This window comes from Pungitius pungitius, chromosome 1, assembly GCF_949316345.1.
Source record: "Pungitius pungitius chromosome 1, fPunPun2.1, whole genome shotgun sequence".
Classification (NCBI taxonomy): Eukaryota; Metazoa; Chordata; class Actinopteri; order Perciformes; family Gasterosteidae; genus Pungitius; species Pungitius pungitius.
The window spans coordinates 12,955,878-12,976,939 of record NC_084900.1 but is presented as its reverse complement, the minus strand read 5'-3'; the positions used below and the strand labels follow the sequence as shown (position 1 = coordinate 12,976,939).

At 47.9% G+C, this 21,062-nt stretch overlaps 1 protein-coding gene across 2 annotated transcripts; it reads right to left on the bottom strand.

Moving 5' to 3' along the window:
* Positions 1–1,015: 1,015 nt before the first annotated feature.
* On the bottom strand, positions 1,016–20,888 carry fgd1 (FYVE, RhoGEF and PH domain containing 1). 2 transcript variants are annotated; one of them, XM_037479028.2, is made up of 18 exons: positions 19,861–20,888; positions 11,914–12,186; positions 11,610–11,808; positions 10,796–11,528; positions 10,113–10,202; positions 9,880–10,028; positions 9,621–9,777; positions 9,402–9,540; positions 9,218–9,276; positions 8,863–9,009; positions 7,551–7,643; positions 7,297–7,376; positions 7,061–7,091; positions 6,872–6,973; positions 6,378–6,506; positions 6,110–6,268; positions 5,873–6,013; positions 1,016–5,460 (listed from the first exon to the last, which is right to left on the bottom strand). In XM_037479028.2, the coding sequence occupies exons 1-18, from the start codon at positions 19,916–19,918 to the stop codon at positions 5,191–5,193; spliced, it is 3,009 nt and encodes a 1,002-aa protein (XP_037334925.2). In that variant the 5' UTR covers positions 19,919–20,888; the 3' UTR covers positions 1,016–5,190. The 2 variants fall into 2 exon arrangements, with proteins under 2 accessions (XP_037334925.2, XP_037334923.2); XM_037479026.2 differs by having other exon boundaries at positions 5,873–6,019; positions 19,861–20,887.
* Between the last annotated feature and the right edge of the window lie 174 nt (positions 20,889–21,062).

Below are 21,062 nucleotides of genomic sequence, written 5' to 3'. Positions count from 1 at the left end.
CCTTAACTGTAACTTCTACAAAAATTCTAAAATCAACAGGAAGTCAGTCATATATTTTTTGTGCGAATGTTACCACTATATTTCACACTTTCTATACGCTCTACTTTGACAAACTCCTCCTTAGGACGTCACAGCCAATTCAAATTTTGACGCAACAATCCCAAGGCCTTCAAAACGTTTTGTTGCAACCCGTTTTTTAAGGTCAAAACAGAGGTGCCTTTGAAGGACTAAATATGGTTCAATCTTTACTAAACCTGCCACACAAATTTAAAGTTAAAGCTGTAGTTACTTCATATGACTTCACTGTTTCCAAGTGGCATTTTAGCTCAATAGCGCCCCCTAAACATATTCATTTAAGCATCCCCATTAACTGCTTTGATGGTGTATCTGATGGTGTGATGGTGGCTCTACCCCAGGTAGCCAAAATTACCTGGCCCAGATCCCGCTTGAGCTCGGCATGCCGGAAAAAACACGTCGGGCCGAGTCAGTTTGCTGACTCGTCTGAGACTCGGGATGAATGACGCCCCAGAATCAGGCCGAATACATTGGCCTGAATCCGCTATACGACACTGCCGTAACTGCACCATAATCAGAAATAACCAGCCAGCATCTCCCCAGCAACCTTTGATTCAGGCAGATATGGCATGAATGAAATGGGCCAAAGCTGGCTCACATCTGAGCGCATCGAGCCGGAACACAGCCAAGCTATCCGACACTCAGCTGCAATACGGCCGAGTCCGCTGGCTAACTGGGACCTGATGGTGGTTCTATCTGATGGTGGCTCTACCTGATGGTGGCTCTATCTGATGGTGGTTATATCTGATATATATATATATGTATATAAAAAGTTTGGACACACTTTTCTCTTTGAGATGAATGAGACACAGAGGTACAGTATGTAGATTTGGTAATAATTATGGAAGTAGTCGTAATTAATAGTAGTCGCAGTGGTAGTAATGTTGTTTGTCGTGTAGTAGTAGCTTTCGAAGTAATAGTAGTGAAAGAACTGCAAGTATTCAGTTTTTACGTTTTTATTTCATTCATGACCTCATAAACATGTTTTATAGTATTTTCCTACAGAAGGTCATGGTGGGAAACAGACGGGCATGATGGGAAAGTGGCCGGCCACTAACCAACAACCTGCAGTCAATCAATCAATCAACATTCAATAATAAATAATAACAATGTACAGAATCTATGACAGGAAGAACACACAACCGTGCTGCTGTTACACCCGGAGAGTCATTCAACTAGATGACATAACAGCCCATTCCCCCCCTGATTGACTGGCTGATAAAGGTTTTGTTTTTTGTTCAGAATCACCTCATCACCAGTGTGTGATGAGGTCACAGACATCTGAAACATGCATGATCAATGATGTAAAACATAAATCTCCATGTCTGCTGCTTTGGATTTAATTCAGCACACAAAGTGTGGAAACGGGTTTGAATCTTAGAGACGGCTATCTCTGGTTAGCTCCAATTATCACTAGCGGGCACACTTTTATTTTGTTTGGGGGCATTTACTAACGTCAACATTATATGCATTGTTCCACGTGCAGGTTCTCGTGTGACCGTCAGATAATCAGAAACCACTGTGATCAGGACCGGAAGTAAAAAAATCCTGACATAATAATAACACTTTGGATTAAAAAAGACAAATAAATACAAAACCACCGACAGAGACTGAGTCATCTGATTTAGCACAAAAAAGGTTCAATAAAAGTGTAAGGCAAAATACACAGGGACAGCCAAACCAGTTAGGACCAGTGACAATGAGCACTGCTCGGTTAGAACTGGTTGTAAATAAACCAGCTAGAACCTGATTTTACTGGTTAACACCGGCGTTCACTGGCACAGGTTATATCTAGAGACGAACTAGAGTCTTTAAACCTCAACAGCAAGTAATAAAAAAGCACAGGACTATAAAAAGTTTAAATGCTCACTGGCTTCAGAGTAGAAAACAGATCATAGCGAGGCCACATTTAAAGTTCATTCATTTCATCGCTACCGTCAGCAGATTCTCTCAGGAAGACGTTGCGCAGATCTTCAGTCACTTTGGTGAAGTTTGACTCAAATGTGAGGTGAATTACTCTTGTTATAATGCTCCTAACTTGTTAGCTCTGTAGCCGCTAGATCTCAGCATCTTTTTCTACAGGGAAGGTTCTTGGTGCTAACTCTTAATTTATCCTCACAATGACTCAAAGGGAAGTCATTAGCCAGATGATGAGCAGATCCACCATGAAGAACAACAGGGATTCACTGGTCTACCTGGAGCTAACATTATCTTTGTTTGGATGGCTCTCTCTACACAGCAAGCCTCAAATTATGTGTCTGAACTTTTGTGATGAAGTATAAACGGCCTCTTCAAATTCCATCATATTAATTATTAAGTGTGGTTAAGTCACCCGAAGAACTAGCCTATAGCTAGCTTTAAAGCTGGTGCACCCTTCCGATCTAAGCTTGCCTATGATCTAGAGCTAGTCCCTGAGCTAGAGCTAGTTTTCAAGCTAAACTTAGCATCTAAGCTAAAGCTTATCTTCCTCTGGTTAGCCACAGCTAAAGCTAACCTCTGAGCCAGTGCTAGCTTTCATTAGCGTGAGCTCACACCTGTTTAAACGTGGGGAGTGTATTCTCTTCAATAATCTCATGTCTGTAATAACTTCTTGTTCATCTCTGGGTATAACCGGCTTAAACTGGTGAAAGAGATGCTAACTGGCTATAAACTTGTATCCAGCCCAAAACAACAAGAAATACTGAAAAATAATCTGATATATTAGCCAACAACTTCACTCTGAATACTGTATATCTTTGAAAATGTGCTTTGGCACATGAAGAGAAAGTGCACACCGCACTGATACGACACAATCAACTGTATCACACACACACACACACCCACATATACATGTCTTAACGAGTAAGAACCAGTCCAGACTGGTAAGAAGCCGACTGCTCAACACAATTCGCTGAGATTGAAATTTTAAAAGTTTTCCACCACATGGAGGCCAGTGGTGATGATGGATACCATATGGCCGTACACACTGAAGGAGCATCTCTACTCTGTGACAACCAGAGCCATGATCAGACTGAGCACCATGTTAACGACAGGCCCGGGCGGTAAGCCTAGCTTAGCCTAGAAGCAGGGGGAAATTTCTGGCCTAGCTAAGTGAAAATACTATTTTAGCATAGTACCAAAGCTAAATGCCAGGGAGAAAATGGTAGCTTTGCTTCACACAAAGACTGGCAGCAGGGGGAAAACTGGAAGCTTAGCATAGCACCAAGGCACCCGAGAAAGAGCGGTATACGGACAGCCTAGCTTAGCACAGACACTGGAGACAGAGGGGGGAACTAAGATATATATGTGAAACATCTGGACCTTAAACCTTCACCCTGTCAGCCGTTAATCGCAGCTGTGAGACACAATAACAAAAACAGTCTGTTTGGCTCTGGCTGTTGGTGGCTGGATGGGGGGCTGAAGAGCGTTAATCTTCGACCTTTAACGAGTTACATGACCGTGGAGGTCATGAAAGAATAAATTATATTTACAAAATCTTTACTCTTATTTTTTCTTCTCGCATCAACTGGAATCAGGTAAAACATGGAACGCAACCTGGAAACAGTTCATCGGAATAACAATAATATTAATACTCTTTTCACTATCAAAACACTTTGTCAAGAAGATCTTTACAGAGATGGAGGGAGGAACACTGGATGCCCAGAGGGACTTCATAGTCTTTAGAGTTCTTGTTGAATCTGCGCCATCTAATCGCTGGATTAGACAATCACCTTAAAAACTCTCGCATCCAAGTCCAGAAGTAAACTCATCTTCGTCTTCATCCTCAGAGTCCTGCAGAAGGGTCATTATGAAGTTCAAACATCAAATATCAAATGTCATTGGCCACGTTTATATGAACATTCATATTTGATCTCATGTAAACATTACATCAGATCTGAGACACTATTCCAAGTTTGGGAGAATGTCCTCGGTCCAAAAAGAAATATGGACAAACAGAAAGGAGGAAGTAATTCAAACAACATCATCAGTCATTTGAAAAAGAGAAAAGGACAGAATATTTAGTACATGTAAACGTAGTCAGTGTCGTCATCTTCAACACCACCATCATAATCATCCCCATCGTCATCCACATCACCCTCATTATCATCATCATCACCACCATCGTCTTCACGATCTGTTTATTTGTGACTTTTTTAACCTCAAACACACGTTTGTAAAATGTTCATAACCAAAATAAATAATAAACTGGTATCCAGACCCCAAAAAACAATAAATATTGAAACATGAAGCCAAAAACTTCGCTCTGAATACGGAATTCTGTATATCTTTGAAAATGTGCTTTGGCACATGACACAGCATAAATAATAATGAAGGAAAACAAAATTCTAAAGTTCAGATGAAATAAGCTTCAAGGTTCAAAATATTATTTGGACTTTTTTTGGCGACAAGAGGATTAAAAAACTTCACAAACTTCATTAATTCTTTTGAGATTAATAAAACTAAAAACGGACAATAAAATAAATAAATATATGAAAAGTAAGTAAATAAACTAAAATGCTACTAAAAAACTACTTTACAATTACAGACTTCTCCAATGGAGCAGAAGCTGTTGGGAACTGCAGTTCATACAAGTTACCCTGATCGGCAGCTTTAGAGGTCAAAGTTTAAAAAGTGTCTTCTTCAGGGGAAAAGTGAAACATTGAAAATGCAGAAGTGTATTTAAACTTGAACTTGTGTCCAACACGTGTTGGTTCAACAGAAGTTCAACACGTGTCCATCGCATACTTTAGTTTTTAGTTTTTATTGTGTTGTCAACGTCATCACAAGTCTGTCATGTGACCAGAACTTCATTGGTCCTAAACCTGGTCCTAGTCACATCACATCATTGATATTAACTGTCCAATCAGAGAGACAGATTAATTCTGCATAAGAGCTTTGTGTATCTCTATAGCAACAGTAGCTGAGACTAGTTGAGTGTTTAAAACCAAACTCAGGAGAAAAAAACACAATAATAATCCTGTGAGATGAAGAACCTCCGCCCACCTCACTCCGTCACGAAAACAAGGTGAAGATAAAACAGATGCAATCTGGAGTCTTACAGCGAGGATGGATTATGTAGTGTGTTGCCAGCAGAGACGCGTCTTTATCGTCGCCATCCTTCTTCGACCCACAGGATCACGTGTTCTCTATCTCCGGTGCCAGCTCCTCCACCTCCTCTTCCACACTCTCCACAATTGGCCGGTGGACGTGAGGCTCTTCCCCTCGTCCAGCCCTCAGCAGGACGTCAATCCATCTGCGCTGTAGCTCCTCCCCCTCTGCGCTGAAGTACAGGGTCAGGTGACTCTGGGAGATCTTGAAGGCGTGGCGTCGCTCCAGCCGGTCAAATGACTCAGGGAGCGAGACATCAAAGCCAATCAGAGGAATGCTGCGTTTGGCCTTGACATCCTGGTGAAGGGAAGATCAATGGCGTTCTCATTGTGCATTATGGTTAACAGCAACCTCCTCAAACTTCTCAAGTCAATCTCGTCGAACTCAATCTCCTCAATTTCCTTCTCAAACCATCTCAAGTCCTCCTCAAATCTCCTTACAGTCCTTTTCAAACGTCGTCAAACCTCCTTGACAAACATCCTCAAGTCGACGTCAAACCTCAACGAGTCCTCGTTAAACCTCCTTGAGTCTTCCTCAAACCTCAAAAGTCCTGCTCTAGTCTTTGTAAAACCTCCCCAAGTCCTTCTCAAACAACTTCAAACCTCCTCAAGACCTCCTCAAGATTTCCTCAAACCTTTTACAACCTCCTCTTCCCACCTTACACAAACTCTTCAAATATCCTCCTCAAACACCTCTTGGACGTACATACCTGAGGAGCGCCGTAGATGTAGAGGACAAGGGGCTCGTTCTCCGGGATGACGAACCAGGCCTTCTGCCAGCTCCTCCCGCCTCCTTTTTCCATGTGGTGGAGAAAAGAGCAGATCACGCTGTGCTCTGCCGCCAGGGAGGCCTGTTTCTACGGCAACCAAAGACATAGAGAACAGGAGAGGGTTAACATCTGCAGCCTGGTGATGTCACAGCAATATCATGGTGAGGTCACACTCACCTCCAAGATGGAGCGTCTCCTGTGGGAGGTGCTGCTCAGAGAGGCGGGCGACGCAGACATCCCCACCAGCATGACGTAGCAGTCTGCACACACCCGATGGGTTCGGTTGTTGTCGTATGACAGGCGGGCCCGAAACTCAGAACATTTCCCACAAACCACCTGGGCAGGAAGAGAATGGAATAAGTACTTGTATACAGATGTACCTGTACAATTTATACTTCTGAGATGAAGTACAGTATAGAGTAGAATACGTTATTGAGTAACTCACATGTCCACAGGCTTTACAGTGGTGCCGTCTCTTGGTGATGGAGTTGAAGGGCTCCTGACATTTCATACACAGAGTCACCTCTTTCTCTCTGATCGGAGTCGGCGCTCGTTTACCAAGTTCCACACAGCTCTGAGAGAATGTTGTAGGGACAGAAGCATTTCAGGACAGAAGAATATAAGCACAGAAAGATGTAAGGACAGAATAACCGAAGGAGGGAAAGATGTAAGGACAAAAGGGGGTAAGCACATCACAACCAAAGGACGTAAGGAGAGAAGCATGTAGGGACAGAAGAAAAGAAGGACAGAAAGATGTAAGGACAGAAGGACATCAGGACAGAAGGATGTACGAACGGGAGGGCAGATGGGTGTATGGAAAGAAAACAAAGATATAAGGTCATCGTGACAGGAGTAAAGGACATCGGAACATCAGGATTGAAGGACAGAAGGTGAGTGACCAGTTGGGGGAGCGTCCTGTAATCTGTGATAAGTTTTTACCGGGGAGTGAGGCGGTGTGGATTCCTCATCCCTCAGGGAGCAGGTGAGATGTCTGAAAGTCTCCATTGTCTGCTCGTGTCTTTGGATGGTTGCCTGGATGGCCTGAAGACATCAACATGGTGTTTCTAACAGTGATGTCCCAATGATGACAGTACATTGTGGCACCACTGCAACCATGAGAGTGTTTACCTGAATCCAGTCTTTCTTCTCCTCCTCCGTCCTGCAGAGAGAAAGAAAGAAGAGACCAAATGACACTCTGTGTGTCCGTCTGTCTGTCGGTTTCTCTGTCGGTCTGCCTCTCTGGCTTCAGTCCCTTTGACTGTGTTGATGTCTGTCGCTTCAACAGTCTCTCTGACAGTCTGTCTATCTGCCTCTCTGTCTGTCTCACTGTCTGTCTAACGGTCTGTTTCTCCAACAGTCTCTACCTGGCCTGCAGCTCTAGGGATCTCTGTTTTCCCGACACCAGGAATGTCTTGGATGTTGAAACACTGCTGGTCTCCTTCAGCTGGACAGAAAGAGAAAGACAGGTGGACAGTGTGAGCCAAAGAGAGACGAATAGAGAGGGAGCCAGTTAAAATGATAATCGACAGAGAGAGGAAGGGAGAAAGACAGGTAGACAGAGTACAGGTGAAAAGTGAGACAGGTTTTTATCACAGCAGGGTAGGAGGCTAATCTTTACCTCCATCCCGTCCACATCGATGCGAGCTCGCACACCGTACTTCTGACCAATCAGACGCAGCTTCGGGACACAGTACAGCAACCTGTCATTAAACTGCAGAGAGACAGACAGGTGGTAGAAGAACACAGTACAAGTTCATGACACAAGAGTAGATGTGCCTGGCCCTGCTGACACCTACCGCTGCTAATACCATTATTATTCTTGTTACTATTTCTTACAGAAGAGAACTGCATTAGTGATGCACATTGATGTGCATCACTAATAGTTGTACTATTGTTTAGGATGTAATAAAATAAACCTCATTGAAATGGCTGGAACAGATCTTTGGAGATGAGGTGGGCTTAGAGTTGTGCAGCGACAATACGTTGCAGTTTTGTTGACAGGAAGGCAAGATTGAGATGGGCCACAGGGTCCTCAGACTATCAGGCTGGTAGTTTGGAGAGCTTCCAGCCTGATAGCCTGACAACCCTTACAGGTCTGCTAACCAGACGGAAAGATCCCGACAGGGTAAACAGGTGGACTCGTGCCCTTAGAAACCCGACAGACAACCAATTTTCTTTCTCTCAACATGTCTCAGTCTGAATAGGCCGATTCTGTAATGCCAGATATGTCCCAGGTTTTGCAGTCATCAAAGGGGCAAATCCTGCTTCCGTGCTCATTGCTGATAAACCCAGCGACCGTGTCTCAACCAGAATAGGCCCGTTTGTATATTGCCAGATATGGCCCAGACTCTGCAGCCATAGACGGGCCAGAACCTGTTTCAGTGCTGGTTGCCAGTAAACCCGGCTGCCATGTTCCAACCAGTACAGGCCCGATACTGTAATGCCAGATATGGCCCAGGGTTGGCAGTCATAGATTGGCCAGATCCCGTTTCAGTGCTCATTGCCGATAAACCCGGCAGCCATGTCTCAAAAAGAATAGGCCCGTTTGTATAATGCCAGATATGTCCCAGATTCTACCGCCATAGACGGGCAAGAACCTGTTTCAGTGCCAGTAAACCCGGTGGCCATGTCTGAGCCAGAATAGGGGCATGTCTGTAACAGCTACATCTGGGCCAGATATGGCATGAATGAAATGGGCCAAAGCTGGCTCACATCTGGCGGCATCGAGCCGGAACACAGCCAAGCTAGAGACACTCAGCCGCAATACGGCCGAGTCCGCTGGCTAGCATAGGAGAGTAGAACATTGAATATAAGTAGAGTAGAAGTATAGTAGAAGTAGAGTTGGGTAGAATTAGAGTAAAAAGAGTATAGTGGAGCAAAGAACAGGAAAGAAAAATAGAGTACAGTAGAATAGAAGTAGAGCAGAATACCAGAATGAGGTATCGGTCCTGGGTGGTCCCATTCTTGTTAGACAGTTTTAGGATGTGTCCTTCTTTGATGAGCTCGTTTGTTGGGTTTACGATGTCTTCTTCTCCGCCCAACAACTCGTATACTTTCAACAACTTCCTCATCCGGTCCTGACAGAGACAGGGAGACAGGTAGGGTAAAAAGTAGGATTGGGAGACAGACAGGTAGAGACGAAAATATGTAGTGAGATAAAGACACAGAGACAGGTGTAGAGAGACACAGGTGGAGAGAGAAAAAGATGAGACAAAGAGACAGGTAGAGGAAAAAATATGTTGTAACAGAGACAGAGACAGCCGGAGAGAGAGTGTTGACTCTCACCATCTTTTTGATGGCAGCGTTGGAGTGTTCTGCTGCTGTCGCAATCAACTCCAGAGACTCTGTAGAAAGAAGAAGATCACACTATCACATCACAAAATTACAAGATCACACGATCAGAAGAGTTTCTTAGAGCCTTTTAAACACGTCTTCAGACATCGGTAATGGGTGAGTTTGTTTTACGTACTCTGGGCGTCCCTGTGGTCCGGGGCATCCTTGGGCAGCCGGTGTAGATAATCTTTGAGCAGCAGCTCGTATCGCGGAATCCTCTGAACAGGTTCTAACATGTGGTGCTGCAGAGTAAGGTTCCTACAGCGCTCCTCCCTCTACACAAGGTACACACATTGTGATACAAGGTACACACACACACTCATTCACCATTTCATCCTCTCACCCTCTCACTCACCTGCGTCTCCTGCACGATGGTCTTGAACTGGGTTGATCGCTCCGTCCAGATGTTCAAGAGCTCCATTGATCGGTCAAAGTTCTTTACATATTCTCCATACATTTTCAGGAAGGGAGCCAACTTCTGCAGAATATCCCCGACCCGGGGGTTAGAGTCCCTGAGGAGGTGAGGAAGAAGAAAGGAGGAGGAAGAAGAGATGAGAAGATGAGAAGGAGGGGGAGAAAGAGGAGACAAGCGGAGATGCGTGAGGTGCTCTCACCACTCCTCCATCCGTTTCTGCAGGGCTGGCAGGAGGAACTGCTGATGGAAGCAGTAGATTGAGCAAATGTTGGAGAAGATCCCCTGGACAACGTCACAGGGGAAGGAGGAGCGAGACCGAGCCTCCTCCAGGAGTCGAGCGCAGAACACCTACAAGAGGACAGGGAGAGGTAACCATGGTAGCCAGGTGAGTCCTATATGCTACGTTAGACCAGGAGATACTCAGTGACTCACCTGGTCCAGGAGGTGGAGCTTAGACACATAGGCGGTCTCTGTATGCAGCAGCTCGTTAGCGATGTTGAAAACCCTCTGTTGGACAGACAGCTGGACAAAGTGAGAGAAACAGGTAAAGAGAGGCAGGAACAAAGGCACAGAGAGTTAGAGAGAAACATAGAGAGAGAGAAACAGGTAAAGAGACAGTCTAATTACATTGTGTCTTTCTAAAAGTTCACATTTGTCCCTTAAAGGCCACCATCCTTCTCCAAGACATCATGTTGATGTTTCGATGTTGTGTCATGTGACCTGAGGACATGATAAGATAAGGAGGTGAGGACTTGAGGACACAAGGACACAAGCAGATGATGACATGAGGAGACAAGGAGATGAGGACTTGAGGACATGTCAAAATGAAAACTTGAAGACTTGAGGACGTGAGGACATGAGGACGTGAGGACATGTGTCCTCAGTGTGTCAAAATGTCGGTGAAGCTGATACGTAAGACCCTCATTTGTCACTTCCTGTCTCACATTACATTACATGTCATTTAGCTTAGGCTTTTATCCAAAGCGACTTACAATAAGTGCATTTCCAACTTAGAGATACAAACTCAGAAGAACAAGTAACAAGAAAGTAAAATTTTTATCAAATAAGCAGTTTCAAAACATGTTTTGAGTGCCATTATAAGTACAATTTGTTACCTCAGCAGAGTCTTGTCTGTCTGTCCTGGGGTGGGGTAGCACCAGCGTTAGCTCCGCCTCCTCCTCCAGGTCGCTGTCGCCCTCTGCAGAGAAGTGCCTCCTAGTTATGGACCCACCCCCTCCCTCCACCACGTACGAGGACAAGCTAGAGAGGCGTGACAGGAGGGCGGGGCTACATGGATAGGCCACGCCCCCGTCATCCACGCCGGCGAAGCACAGCTCCTCGCTGTGCGACGGAGAGCTGATACTGTCGATGCCGCTGTCACGATTGGCCAGCTTGCCCTCTGTCTGTAAGGAGGGTATGGACAGATGCTCCGAGGGGAGCTCCGATTGGTCAAGAGGTGGCGGCTGCTCCCTCATCTCCACGGCGACCACGTCCTCCTCCAGGTGTTTTTCTGAGGCGCTATAACCCGACTCCATTGAGAGACGCTTCTGTTGAAGGTCATCACAACATGCCACCACAAGGTCGTCATCGTGGTAATCCTCATCGTGTTCATCATCATCGTGGTCGTCATCATCGTCATCATCGTCATCATCAACATCGTCATCATCATTGTCATGGTCTTCATGCAGGCCGCAGTACCCCTCACAGCCCAATGTTATGTCATCGTGACCTTCAGGCTCAGAGGGCAGCTCCTCGTCTGGTGGGGGAGGGGTGGCTGTGGAGGGTGGATCGAGGAGGCGGGGACACAGAGCCCCCCCGGTGATGTCTGGAACCACAATGATCTGCTCGCTGCAAATACACACACACACACACACACACTGTTATGTCTCATTTAAGTCTTTAATGATAATCAGACCAATCACTACCCACCGCTCAAACTTCTCAATGAGTGACAGGACGCAGGGGGGGGTGGCGGTGCCATCGGCGCGAGTGGGCAAAGTCCAGTCCCCTCGGTGGTCGGCTGGAAGGGCTCTGCAGGACGGATTAAGGTGGAGGGGCTTGTCCGGACCCCGGAGGCGTGGCCTCAATGTCCCCGGCTGCTGCTTGAGGTGGCTTGGCTTTGGGGGGACTGCAGAGGGAAACATCAGGGATCAATATGATCTCATCAGGAATCATGATCAGGAAACAGGAATCATCAATCATTAAATACATTTGATGTTAAAAAGTCTGTCACCCTGAGGTTTGGGTCCGGGCGCCAGCGGTCGGCTCTTGTTCGTTGGTGTTATCGTGGTAGACGGCAGCTCGAGCTGGCCAGAGTCGTTGATTTGTGGCCTATTAGCAGAGCCGCAGAAGTCTGTTGACTCCGCCCCTCCCTCGGTAGAGGCAGGGCCTGATGATAAGGCATTGGCATCCAGCGCTTCCTGGTGACCACACTGAGAACAGGACGGCCCCGGAGATATACTCTTAGTCAGCACACTGGGATTGGAGGAGGAAGAGGAGGAGGGGCCTGTGGAGGGAGGGAGGAATCAGGATCAGGAAACATTTATTACCAAAACATGGCATACAAGGAATTTGATTTGGCGGTTGGTGCATGACAGCAGACAGTTAGACAATGGACAACAAGATAACATAATGCAAGAAGAATAAAATACAATAAAATATAAAGTTATGGGTTAGTATATATGGCTAAAAATAAAGGAACAATATTAAAAAAGTTAAAATAAAGTGCACCAGGGAACAGAAAGTGACACGTTAATGTGTATGTGCATGTGGAGTGTTAAGGGATGACCGGTGGGATGTCAGAGTCAGTCAGTAGGGGCCCCGGGCTCTGTTGATGAGCCTGACTGCTGACGGGAAGAAACTGTTAGTGTGGCGGGAGGTCTTAGTCCTGATGGACCTCAGCCTCCTGCTGGATGGAAGGGGCACAAACAGTTCATGTCTGGGGTGAGAGGGGTCGGCTATAATCCTACTGGCCCGGTTCAAGGTCCTGGAAGTGAACAAGTCTTGAAGAGATGGCAGATTGCAGCCAATCACCCTCTCTGCAGAGTGGATGACACGCTGCAGCCTGCCCTTGTCCTTGGCAGTGGCTGCAGAGTACCACACGGTGATGGAGGAGCAGAGGATGGACTCGATGATGGCCGTGTAGAAGTCCAACATCATCGTCTTTGGCAGGTTGAATTTCTTCAGCTGCCTCAGGAAGAACAACCTCTGCTGAGCTTTCTTGGTGATGGATCTGATGTTCAGCTCCCACTTGAGGTCCTGGGTGATGATGGAACCCAGGAAACGGAAGGAATCCACAGGGTCAAAGGGGGGGTCACACAGGGTGATGGGGGAAGGTGGGACTGCGGCTAGTAAGAGTACTGATCCAACAGAGAGGAGTATTACTCTACCAGTACTAATCTACAGTACCAGTCCATCAGTATTGATCAAACTGTAATTAAAGCTGCGAGCAGCAGTGACCAAGTCATACTCTGCACATGTCGGGGGACTGGCCGGAAGGCTACAAAGGCGGCCTCAGAATGCCTGGGGCTGTCGGACAAGTCATGTCCACAAGTCATTGGTCCTTAACTGTGTGGAGTGACGCCAGTAAATGATGCTTTACAAACATTATCTTTAACATTATTAAGGTCTTAATTCTTTTCTGACAACATTTGAGAGGGATCTGATTAATCTGCGAGGAGCAGAGTACAAAGTCAAAAACGTTTAAATTCCTGTTGCCGTTAGGTGGCACTATGAGTAGGATTCAATGTTATCAAATAGATGTCTACCAGGTAAGGAGCTCATGACATATGAGAAATATGCAGCAGATTAGATACTGTATGGCCGAGGTAAACTTGTTATAGTGATAGCGAATGGTGTTTTTGCTCTGTGTTCACATAGTAATGTGAATCATTCAATCAATATTTTTCAAGCTTTATGCAATTTTTCAAAGCCAAAGGTCTTGTCACGTTCGCAGCTGAGGCAGGATGTAGTGAGGACTCAGGCGCAGAGTTTCTAATCCAAGTGCTCTTTATTTCACAACCAAGACAAGACGTGCTCCAACGACGACTGACGTATAGACAATGACGCGACAGGGGACAACAGGCACACAGGGCTTAAATACACAAGGGAGGTGCAGGTGATTGGACACAGGTGGAGACAATCACGCAATCACAAGACAAGGCAGGAAGTGAAGTTAACCCAGGACCACAAGAGACATGAAACTTCAAACTAAAACAGGAAGCGAAGCCAAACCGTGACAGAACCCCCCCCTTAAGGACCGGATTCCAGACGGTCCTAAAGGAGGGTGGAACCTAGAAAAACAGACAAGGGAGGTAGGGCGGGGAACCCAACAACCCCCGGCCGCCCAGGGGACCCCAAGGGTCGGCGGCACGGGGTTGGGTCCCTCCGGCCGGGATGCCACGGCGCCCAGACTTCAGGGTCTCGGGGGGGCGGCCGCTACGGCGACCGGGCTTCAGGGTCTCGGGGGGCCGGCCGCTACGGCGACCGGGCTTCAGGGTCTCGGGGGGCCGGCCGCTACGGCGACCGGGCTTCAGGGTCTCGGGGGGCCGGCCGCTACGGCGACCGGGCTTCAGGGTCTCGGGGGGCCAGCCGCTACGGCGACCGGGCTTCAGGGTCTCGGGGGGCGCCGGGCGGTGCGGCTCCGGCGTCGTCGTGGCGGGGGGCGCCGGGCGGTGCGGCTCCGGCGTCGTCGTGACGGGGGGCGCCGGGCGGTGCGGCTCCGGCGTCGTCGTGGCGGGGGGCGCCGGGCGGTGCGGCTCCGGCGTCGTCGTGGCGGGGGGCGCCGAGCTGTGCGGCTCCGGCGTCGTCGTGGCGGGGGGCGCCGAGCTGTGCGGCTCCGGCGTCGTCGTGGCGGGGGGCACCGAGCTGTGCGGCTCCGGCGTCGTCGTGGCGGGGGGCGCCGAGCTGTGCGGCTCCGGCGTCGTCGTGGCGGGGGGCGCCGAGCTGTGCGGCTCCGGCGTCGTCGTGGCGGGGGGCGCCGAGCTGTGCGGCTGCGGCGTCGTCGTGGCGAGGATCACCGGGCTGAGCCCTGACCCCAATCCCCCTCCAAGGACCGGATTCCAGACGGTCCCCAGAGGGTGGGAAGGGGGGGTCATGGTCAGGCGCCGCGGGGCCGGGACCGGGGGCGTGGTTCTCGGGGCAGGAACGGGCGCTGACGGGGTTCTCGGGGCAGGGACGGGCGCTGACGGGGTTCTCGGCGCAGGAACGGGCGCTGACGGGGTTCTCGGCGCAGGAACGGGCGCTGACGGGCGTCTCGGCGCAGGAACGGGCGCTGACGGGCGTCTCGGCGCAGGAACGGGCGCTGACGGGCGTCTCGGCGCAGGAACGGGCGCTGACGGGCGTCTCGGCGCAGGAACGGGCGCTGACGGGCGTCTCGGCGCAGGAACGGGCGCTGACGGGCGTCTCGGGCGCTGACGGGCGTCTCGGCGCAGGAACGGGCGCTGACGGGCGTCTCGGCGCAGGAACGGGCGCTGACGGGCGTCTCGGGGCCGGCACGGGCGCTGACGGGCGTCTGGGGGCCGGGACGGGCGGAGACGAGACTCTGGGGGCCGGGACAGGCGGAGGCGAGGCTCTGGGTTCCGGAACGGGTGGAGGCGAGACTCTGGGGGCCGGGACAGGAGCCGGGACTGGGGGGTTCGAGGTCTCCTCCCCCCCCGGGCTCCCTTTCCTCGGGTTGAGGAGGTCTCGAATCTCGAGGCACATCTCTCGGAAGCCTCTGGGCCCGAGAACAAGGTCTGTCTCGCGCCGCCAAAAAGGACTTCCCTCGTCCAAATAGTCGGGGCCCCGAACGCTCCAAAACTCTGCTGAGTCCTCCTGGGGTCGCGTCATTCTGTCACGTTCGCAGCTGAGGCAGGATGTAGTGAGGACTCAGGCGCAGAGTTTCTAATCCAAGTGCTCTTTATTTCACAACCAAGACAAGACGTGCTCCAACGACGACTGACGTATAGACAATGACGCGACAGGGGACAACAGGCACACAGGGCTTAAATACACAAGGGAGGTGCAGGTGATTGGACACAGGTGGAGACAATCACGCAATCACAAGACAAGGCAGGAAGTGAAGTTAACCCAGGACCACAAGAGACATGAAACTTCAAACTAAAACAGGAAGCGAAGCCAAACCGTGACAGGTCTTAAGATCACAGTGCCCAAATTTGATTTGATCTCAAAGAACTGCAGCGCCCCTAGTCTTCAAATATAATTAAAAAAATAGGGTGTGTTCAGGGGTAAGTTACTGGCTTTGCTGCCATGTTACAATCAAAAGGTCACTAAAATATGTAGGATCACCTCCATTCAGCCAAGGCAAAGAATGGGACACAACTCTTTCTCTGTTCTCTTCACTGGTTACCAGTGGCTGCCCGCATCCAGTTCAAAATATTGGTACTCACGTACCATGCTGTGAATGGATCGGGTCCAGTCTACATCCAGGACATGGTGAAACCCTACATCCCAACCCACACACTCCGCTCTGCATCAAGCTGTTTGTTCCTCCTTCTCTGAGAGAACAAACCGTAGCACTAACAAATGGTAGCACTTAAATTGTACTTATAATGGCACTTTTCTATAACATGTTTTGAAACTGCATATTTGATGAAAATTTTACTTTCTTGTTACTTGTTCTTCTGAGTTTGTATCTCTATGTGGAAATGCACTTATTGCAAGTCGCTTTGGATAAAAGTGTCAGCTAAATGACATGTAATGTAACTTCTGCTTTACAGTGAAGTATTACCTTGTGAAGTTCCTTTCTGATTGAGTAGAGATCTGGCAGATATAATTTGCAAACTGAACACACTGAATATGTCTGAATAAGACACCAACATTTAAAATTGTATGACAAGCTGGTTGGATTCGTGAAGACAGCAGAGCTGTGGAAAAGTGACTCTGCAAAGACCACGCGGTTCATAAATTAGACCATGATCGACTACAATGTTGGTGACTTTCATTTATATGTGGAATGAATATAATATATTTGTCGCAGCACCAAAAAAAAGTCAATATATTGATGATCACGACAGGCCGAGTAGCAACAATGACAGGATCTAATCACGATGGATCTCTGTGACTCTGAGTGAAAGAATGCCCTCTGATCGCAGCATCAACGCATGTGACCTCAGAGGAAGCAGGAGAGTTTCAATCAGTAATCAGCTCTTTGAAGTAAAGCCAAGGCGTCATGAGTTAAAGCTGCATTCTGTGTAGTGAACAGCAGGGGGCGACTCCTCTGGAATCTTTGAGGAAATGACTCGACTTCTCTCTTGATTTATTCCCTCAGGAAACATTGTAAACATGAGTTTATGGTCTCAGTCTCTAGTTTCAAGTCTTCTTCAATGCAGCATGATGTTCATTTAGTGAATGATGGTCAATTTAGAGTCAAACAGACCATAAAGAGGGAGATGCTTTAGGGCGGGGTTACACTCTGAGATGTATACGGCATCCTCAATCCTAGTATCGCCACATCCTGTTCACTGGTTCCTTTTTGGTTCAAAATGTCCACAAACGAATAACAAAGGACGTGGTCCACTTCTTCTACTCTAGTCAGTGTGTTTCAACTATCAATGACCCAACATTTGAATGCAGGGCGCCCCCTTATAGTGGTAGGAGAAACACTGGAATGTTTACTTATGACTAAATAAAGATGTGAATATGATGGGAGAGGTCATGGGAAAACATCAACAGGGTAATGTGTGTGTGTGTGTGTGTGTGTTCTATTTATAGCAGCAGTTTCTTCAGTTAAGACCAACAGTCATTCAGTTACATTCTTCTATTACTGATCCCGACCACACTACATTACCCAGAATCCTTCCTCCAGCAAGGCCAGGCTTACAGTTGACCACTGCTTAAGTATTATGTTAGGCTAGCAACATCGTGGATCGGTGTCTATACAGATCAGAGATGATCTGAACAAGAGGGTTAAAAGAAAATGTTGAATTGTTCCTTTAAGACACATCAAAGACATGTCAAACTCAAGGCCCGCGGGCCACTTCCGGCCCGTGAATGAATTATCTTTGGCCCGCATGATCAATTCTGTTTACTATTAGAGCTGGCCTGCCGGTATATCGCACGCATCACCATAATACTACAAATAAAACCATACCAACAACTTTTTACTTCGTTAATTCTTTTCCGGTTTTTCCCATAAAATGAAAATACAAAGCCGCTAAACCGGAAGTACGTAGATTTTCACAGAATCAACGCAACCGTCTGTAATGACAGCGGTTACCAGGGTAACAAGAGGAGAAAAGTTCATTGACGGATATAAATAAATAAGCCTGGTCTGACGGGATGTGTTAGCAGCAGCAGTTGACTACACTCGCTGCTCTTGTCCACGTATTGTGTTGCTTCAGTGAGCAGAGCAGAGACAGTTTAAGGAGATCGCAGAGTTCGCATCTCCACCAGCATGTGGCAGAATACGTGTATTTAAACCATAGATGTAATTATATTGAACTGTCCATGTTATTTGTCTAGGTTACATATGTCGAACTCGCGACCCGCCGCAGTTGTCCGGCTGCCCGTCCAGAGCGGTCCGCCACCGGAGTGCGTACATCCCGCCATCAGCCGGACCGCCAGCGATCCAGATACTGCAGTAAGACTGCAAACAACCTCTGGTTAAATCATAAACCATTACTAATAAGAATTGCACTGTTTTAATTTAATATGATCTTAAACAATTCCACTCATCATATATCTATTTCACTAAATATACTACATGTACTAACATACACTGCATATCCTTGTATTTTGTGCAATTATTTTCTATTGTTTTTGTTCTGCACACAGAATACTTGCTGTATGTGTTACTGCTGCTATACACAAATTCCCCCATGGGAATGATTAAGTATACATCCCTCCTTCCATCTACTACATGTCTTGGGGGAGTCTCTAGTGATGAGGTTCTACACACGTGTTCTACAAGGTGGTTTTCTACATGTCCTTATGGTGGTCCAAGTAATCACTGATCAGGCTCTACCTGTGCATAAGGTGGTCCTAGTAATCACTGATCAGGCTCTACCTGTGCATAAGGTGGTCCTAGTAATCACTGATCAGGCTCTACCTGTGCATAAGGTGGTCCTAGTAATCACTGATCAGGCTCTACCTGTGCATAAGGTGGTCCTAGTAATCACTGATGAGGTTCTTTCTGTCCTTATGGTGGTCCAAGTAATCACTGATCAGGCTCTACCTGTGCATAAGGTGGTCCTAGTAATCACTGATCAGGCTCTACCTGTGCATAAGGTGGTCCTAGTAATCACTGATGAGGTTCTTCCTGTCCTTATGGTGGTCCAAGTAATCACTGATCAGGCTGTACCTGTCCTTAAGGTGGTCCTAGTAATTAGTGGAGCTTGAGGTGATAGTTGCAAAAAGAAGGTTTCAGTGCCTACTTAGGAGGGACAAGGGTTATTTTAAGTGGTTCTAATTATATGTTATATGATCTAGAGGTGTGGTTCTGATCGGTAAATAAAGCTTAGGTCTAAAATGTGAGATCATTCTAAAGGGTTCTCCACGGTTCCGTTGTTCCCAACCACTGGAATTACGGTTCTGATGATTCTGATGATGTCTCTTCAGGGGATGTTTGAATTGATCTGTCAGATCTAAATTTGAGACCGGGCGTCCAGATGAGTTCAGAACCCTCAGATCCCCAGATCTCCTGGATCTGCAGGAGTGTGTGTGTGTGTCTGTCTGCAGAATCAAACCCAGACTAATAACTGACCCCGTCACCATCAGCCGCCATGTTTCAGATCAATGGATTAAGACCTGATCAATAAAATCACACATGCGCATACACTCGGCCTGGTTGTCGGTCTGCTATGTGATATCGAACACGCTGATCAGCTGACATCAGTCGGATCATTAGTAATCGTGATGAGATCCGAGGCGAAACATCTGGCAGACGCGTCATCATCATGCAGACACACTGGGGTACGAGCCTACATCCACTGCAGCGAGATGTCGGTCAGTGTGTGCGCGTACGTGCGCCTTTGGCAGCGCACGTACCCCCCCTCCGGACAAATATTTATATAGACATTTTTACACCAAAATTAAGATTAAACATGAGAAGAAGACGCAGCAGTGCGACGAGGCTGCAGCTCGGTGCGCGCTTGTGTGGGCGCGTGCTCGTGCAGCAGGTCGGTCGGTAAGCGGTGCAGATGTGTGCTCGTACGCGCGCGCGCCATGCAGCGGGACTCACCTCTGCTCAGGCTGCTTCTGTCCATGTACATCGCGCAGCAAAACACCAGTCCGGTCATTAAAGAGAAGGTCGGTGCGGAGAGAGCGCGGCGCGCCCGGTCCACGCACGGAGAGGAAGCACGCACGCACACGCGCACACAAACACACACTGAAACGTCCGGACCGGGTCGTGGAAACGGACAGCCCACCGACGGGCTGCTGCTGGACGGAGGAGGAGGTTGTTAGGTCCGCTCGGTTTGGGCCAGAGGGCTGCCCGGTAAGTGAGAGACGGGCGGGCGGCGCCAGAGAGAGAACGAGAGAGAGAGAGAGAGAGAGGGGGGGGGGCGGTCCCTCTCTCTCGCTCTACCATTTTGGTTTCCTTGACAACAGATTGAGAGAGATGTAAGTTAGTGTGTCTCCATCAACAAGAATTTAAAATATCAATCCCCAAAACATTTATTCAATATTTGGACTCACTCATCAGACCCTGTACAGGGTGCGGTCTAACGGGCACCTTCATGCTGCTTTGTGATTGGCCCGAAGACAGAATCAATCAAGTTATTGATGACCTCTGAGGAATGTGAAGACTATTGCCTGAAGGTCAGACTAAAACAAATACACTTCCAGACAGACGGACAGGGTGACTGAAACAATCGCCCCCAGGTCTTAAACGCACCCTTTAGGTTCTTGAACTCTCACTGCTGAGAGACAGTTAAACTCCACCCCTCTGAAAAACAAACGCCCCTAAACACTTCAACACATCCGGGTGAAGGACGAACAAACGCACCCTCTTATAGTTTCGTAGGGGAGGAGATAAACTGCAGGCTGAAGGAAGACAGACAGACACTCACACACACACACACCCCAGAGCAACAGTGAGCGACTCAGTGACCCAAACAGAGACAAGCTCGTCCATCCCCCAGGACATCTACAAATATGTCCTTCACATGTCTTTGGAAGTTAAGCTTCCCATTAAGAGACATTTAAGGAGACCACAAACGTGTGCAAACACACACAAACACACACACCTATTTTTAACTCCAAGCTCTTCATTCAAATCTGCTCGGCATTCTGGGAGGACGCTGACACAGTCGGTTTGTGTTAAAGCCATGGGGAACATCTGGAAACACAGCAAAGCTTTTCACTTCTAAATCATCTGGAGGTAAAAAGCTCCAGAGCAGGAAGTAGAAGAAGAAAGGATTGGTTTTTAGGAAGATTAAAAAG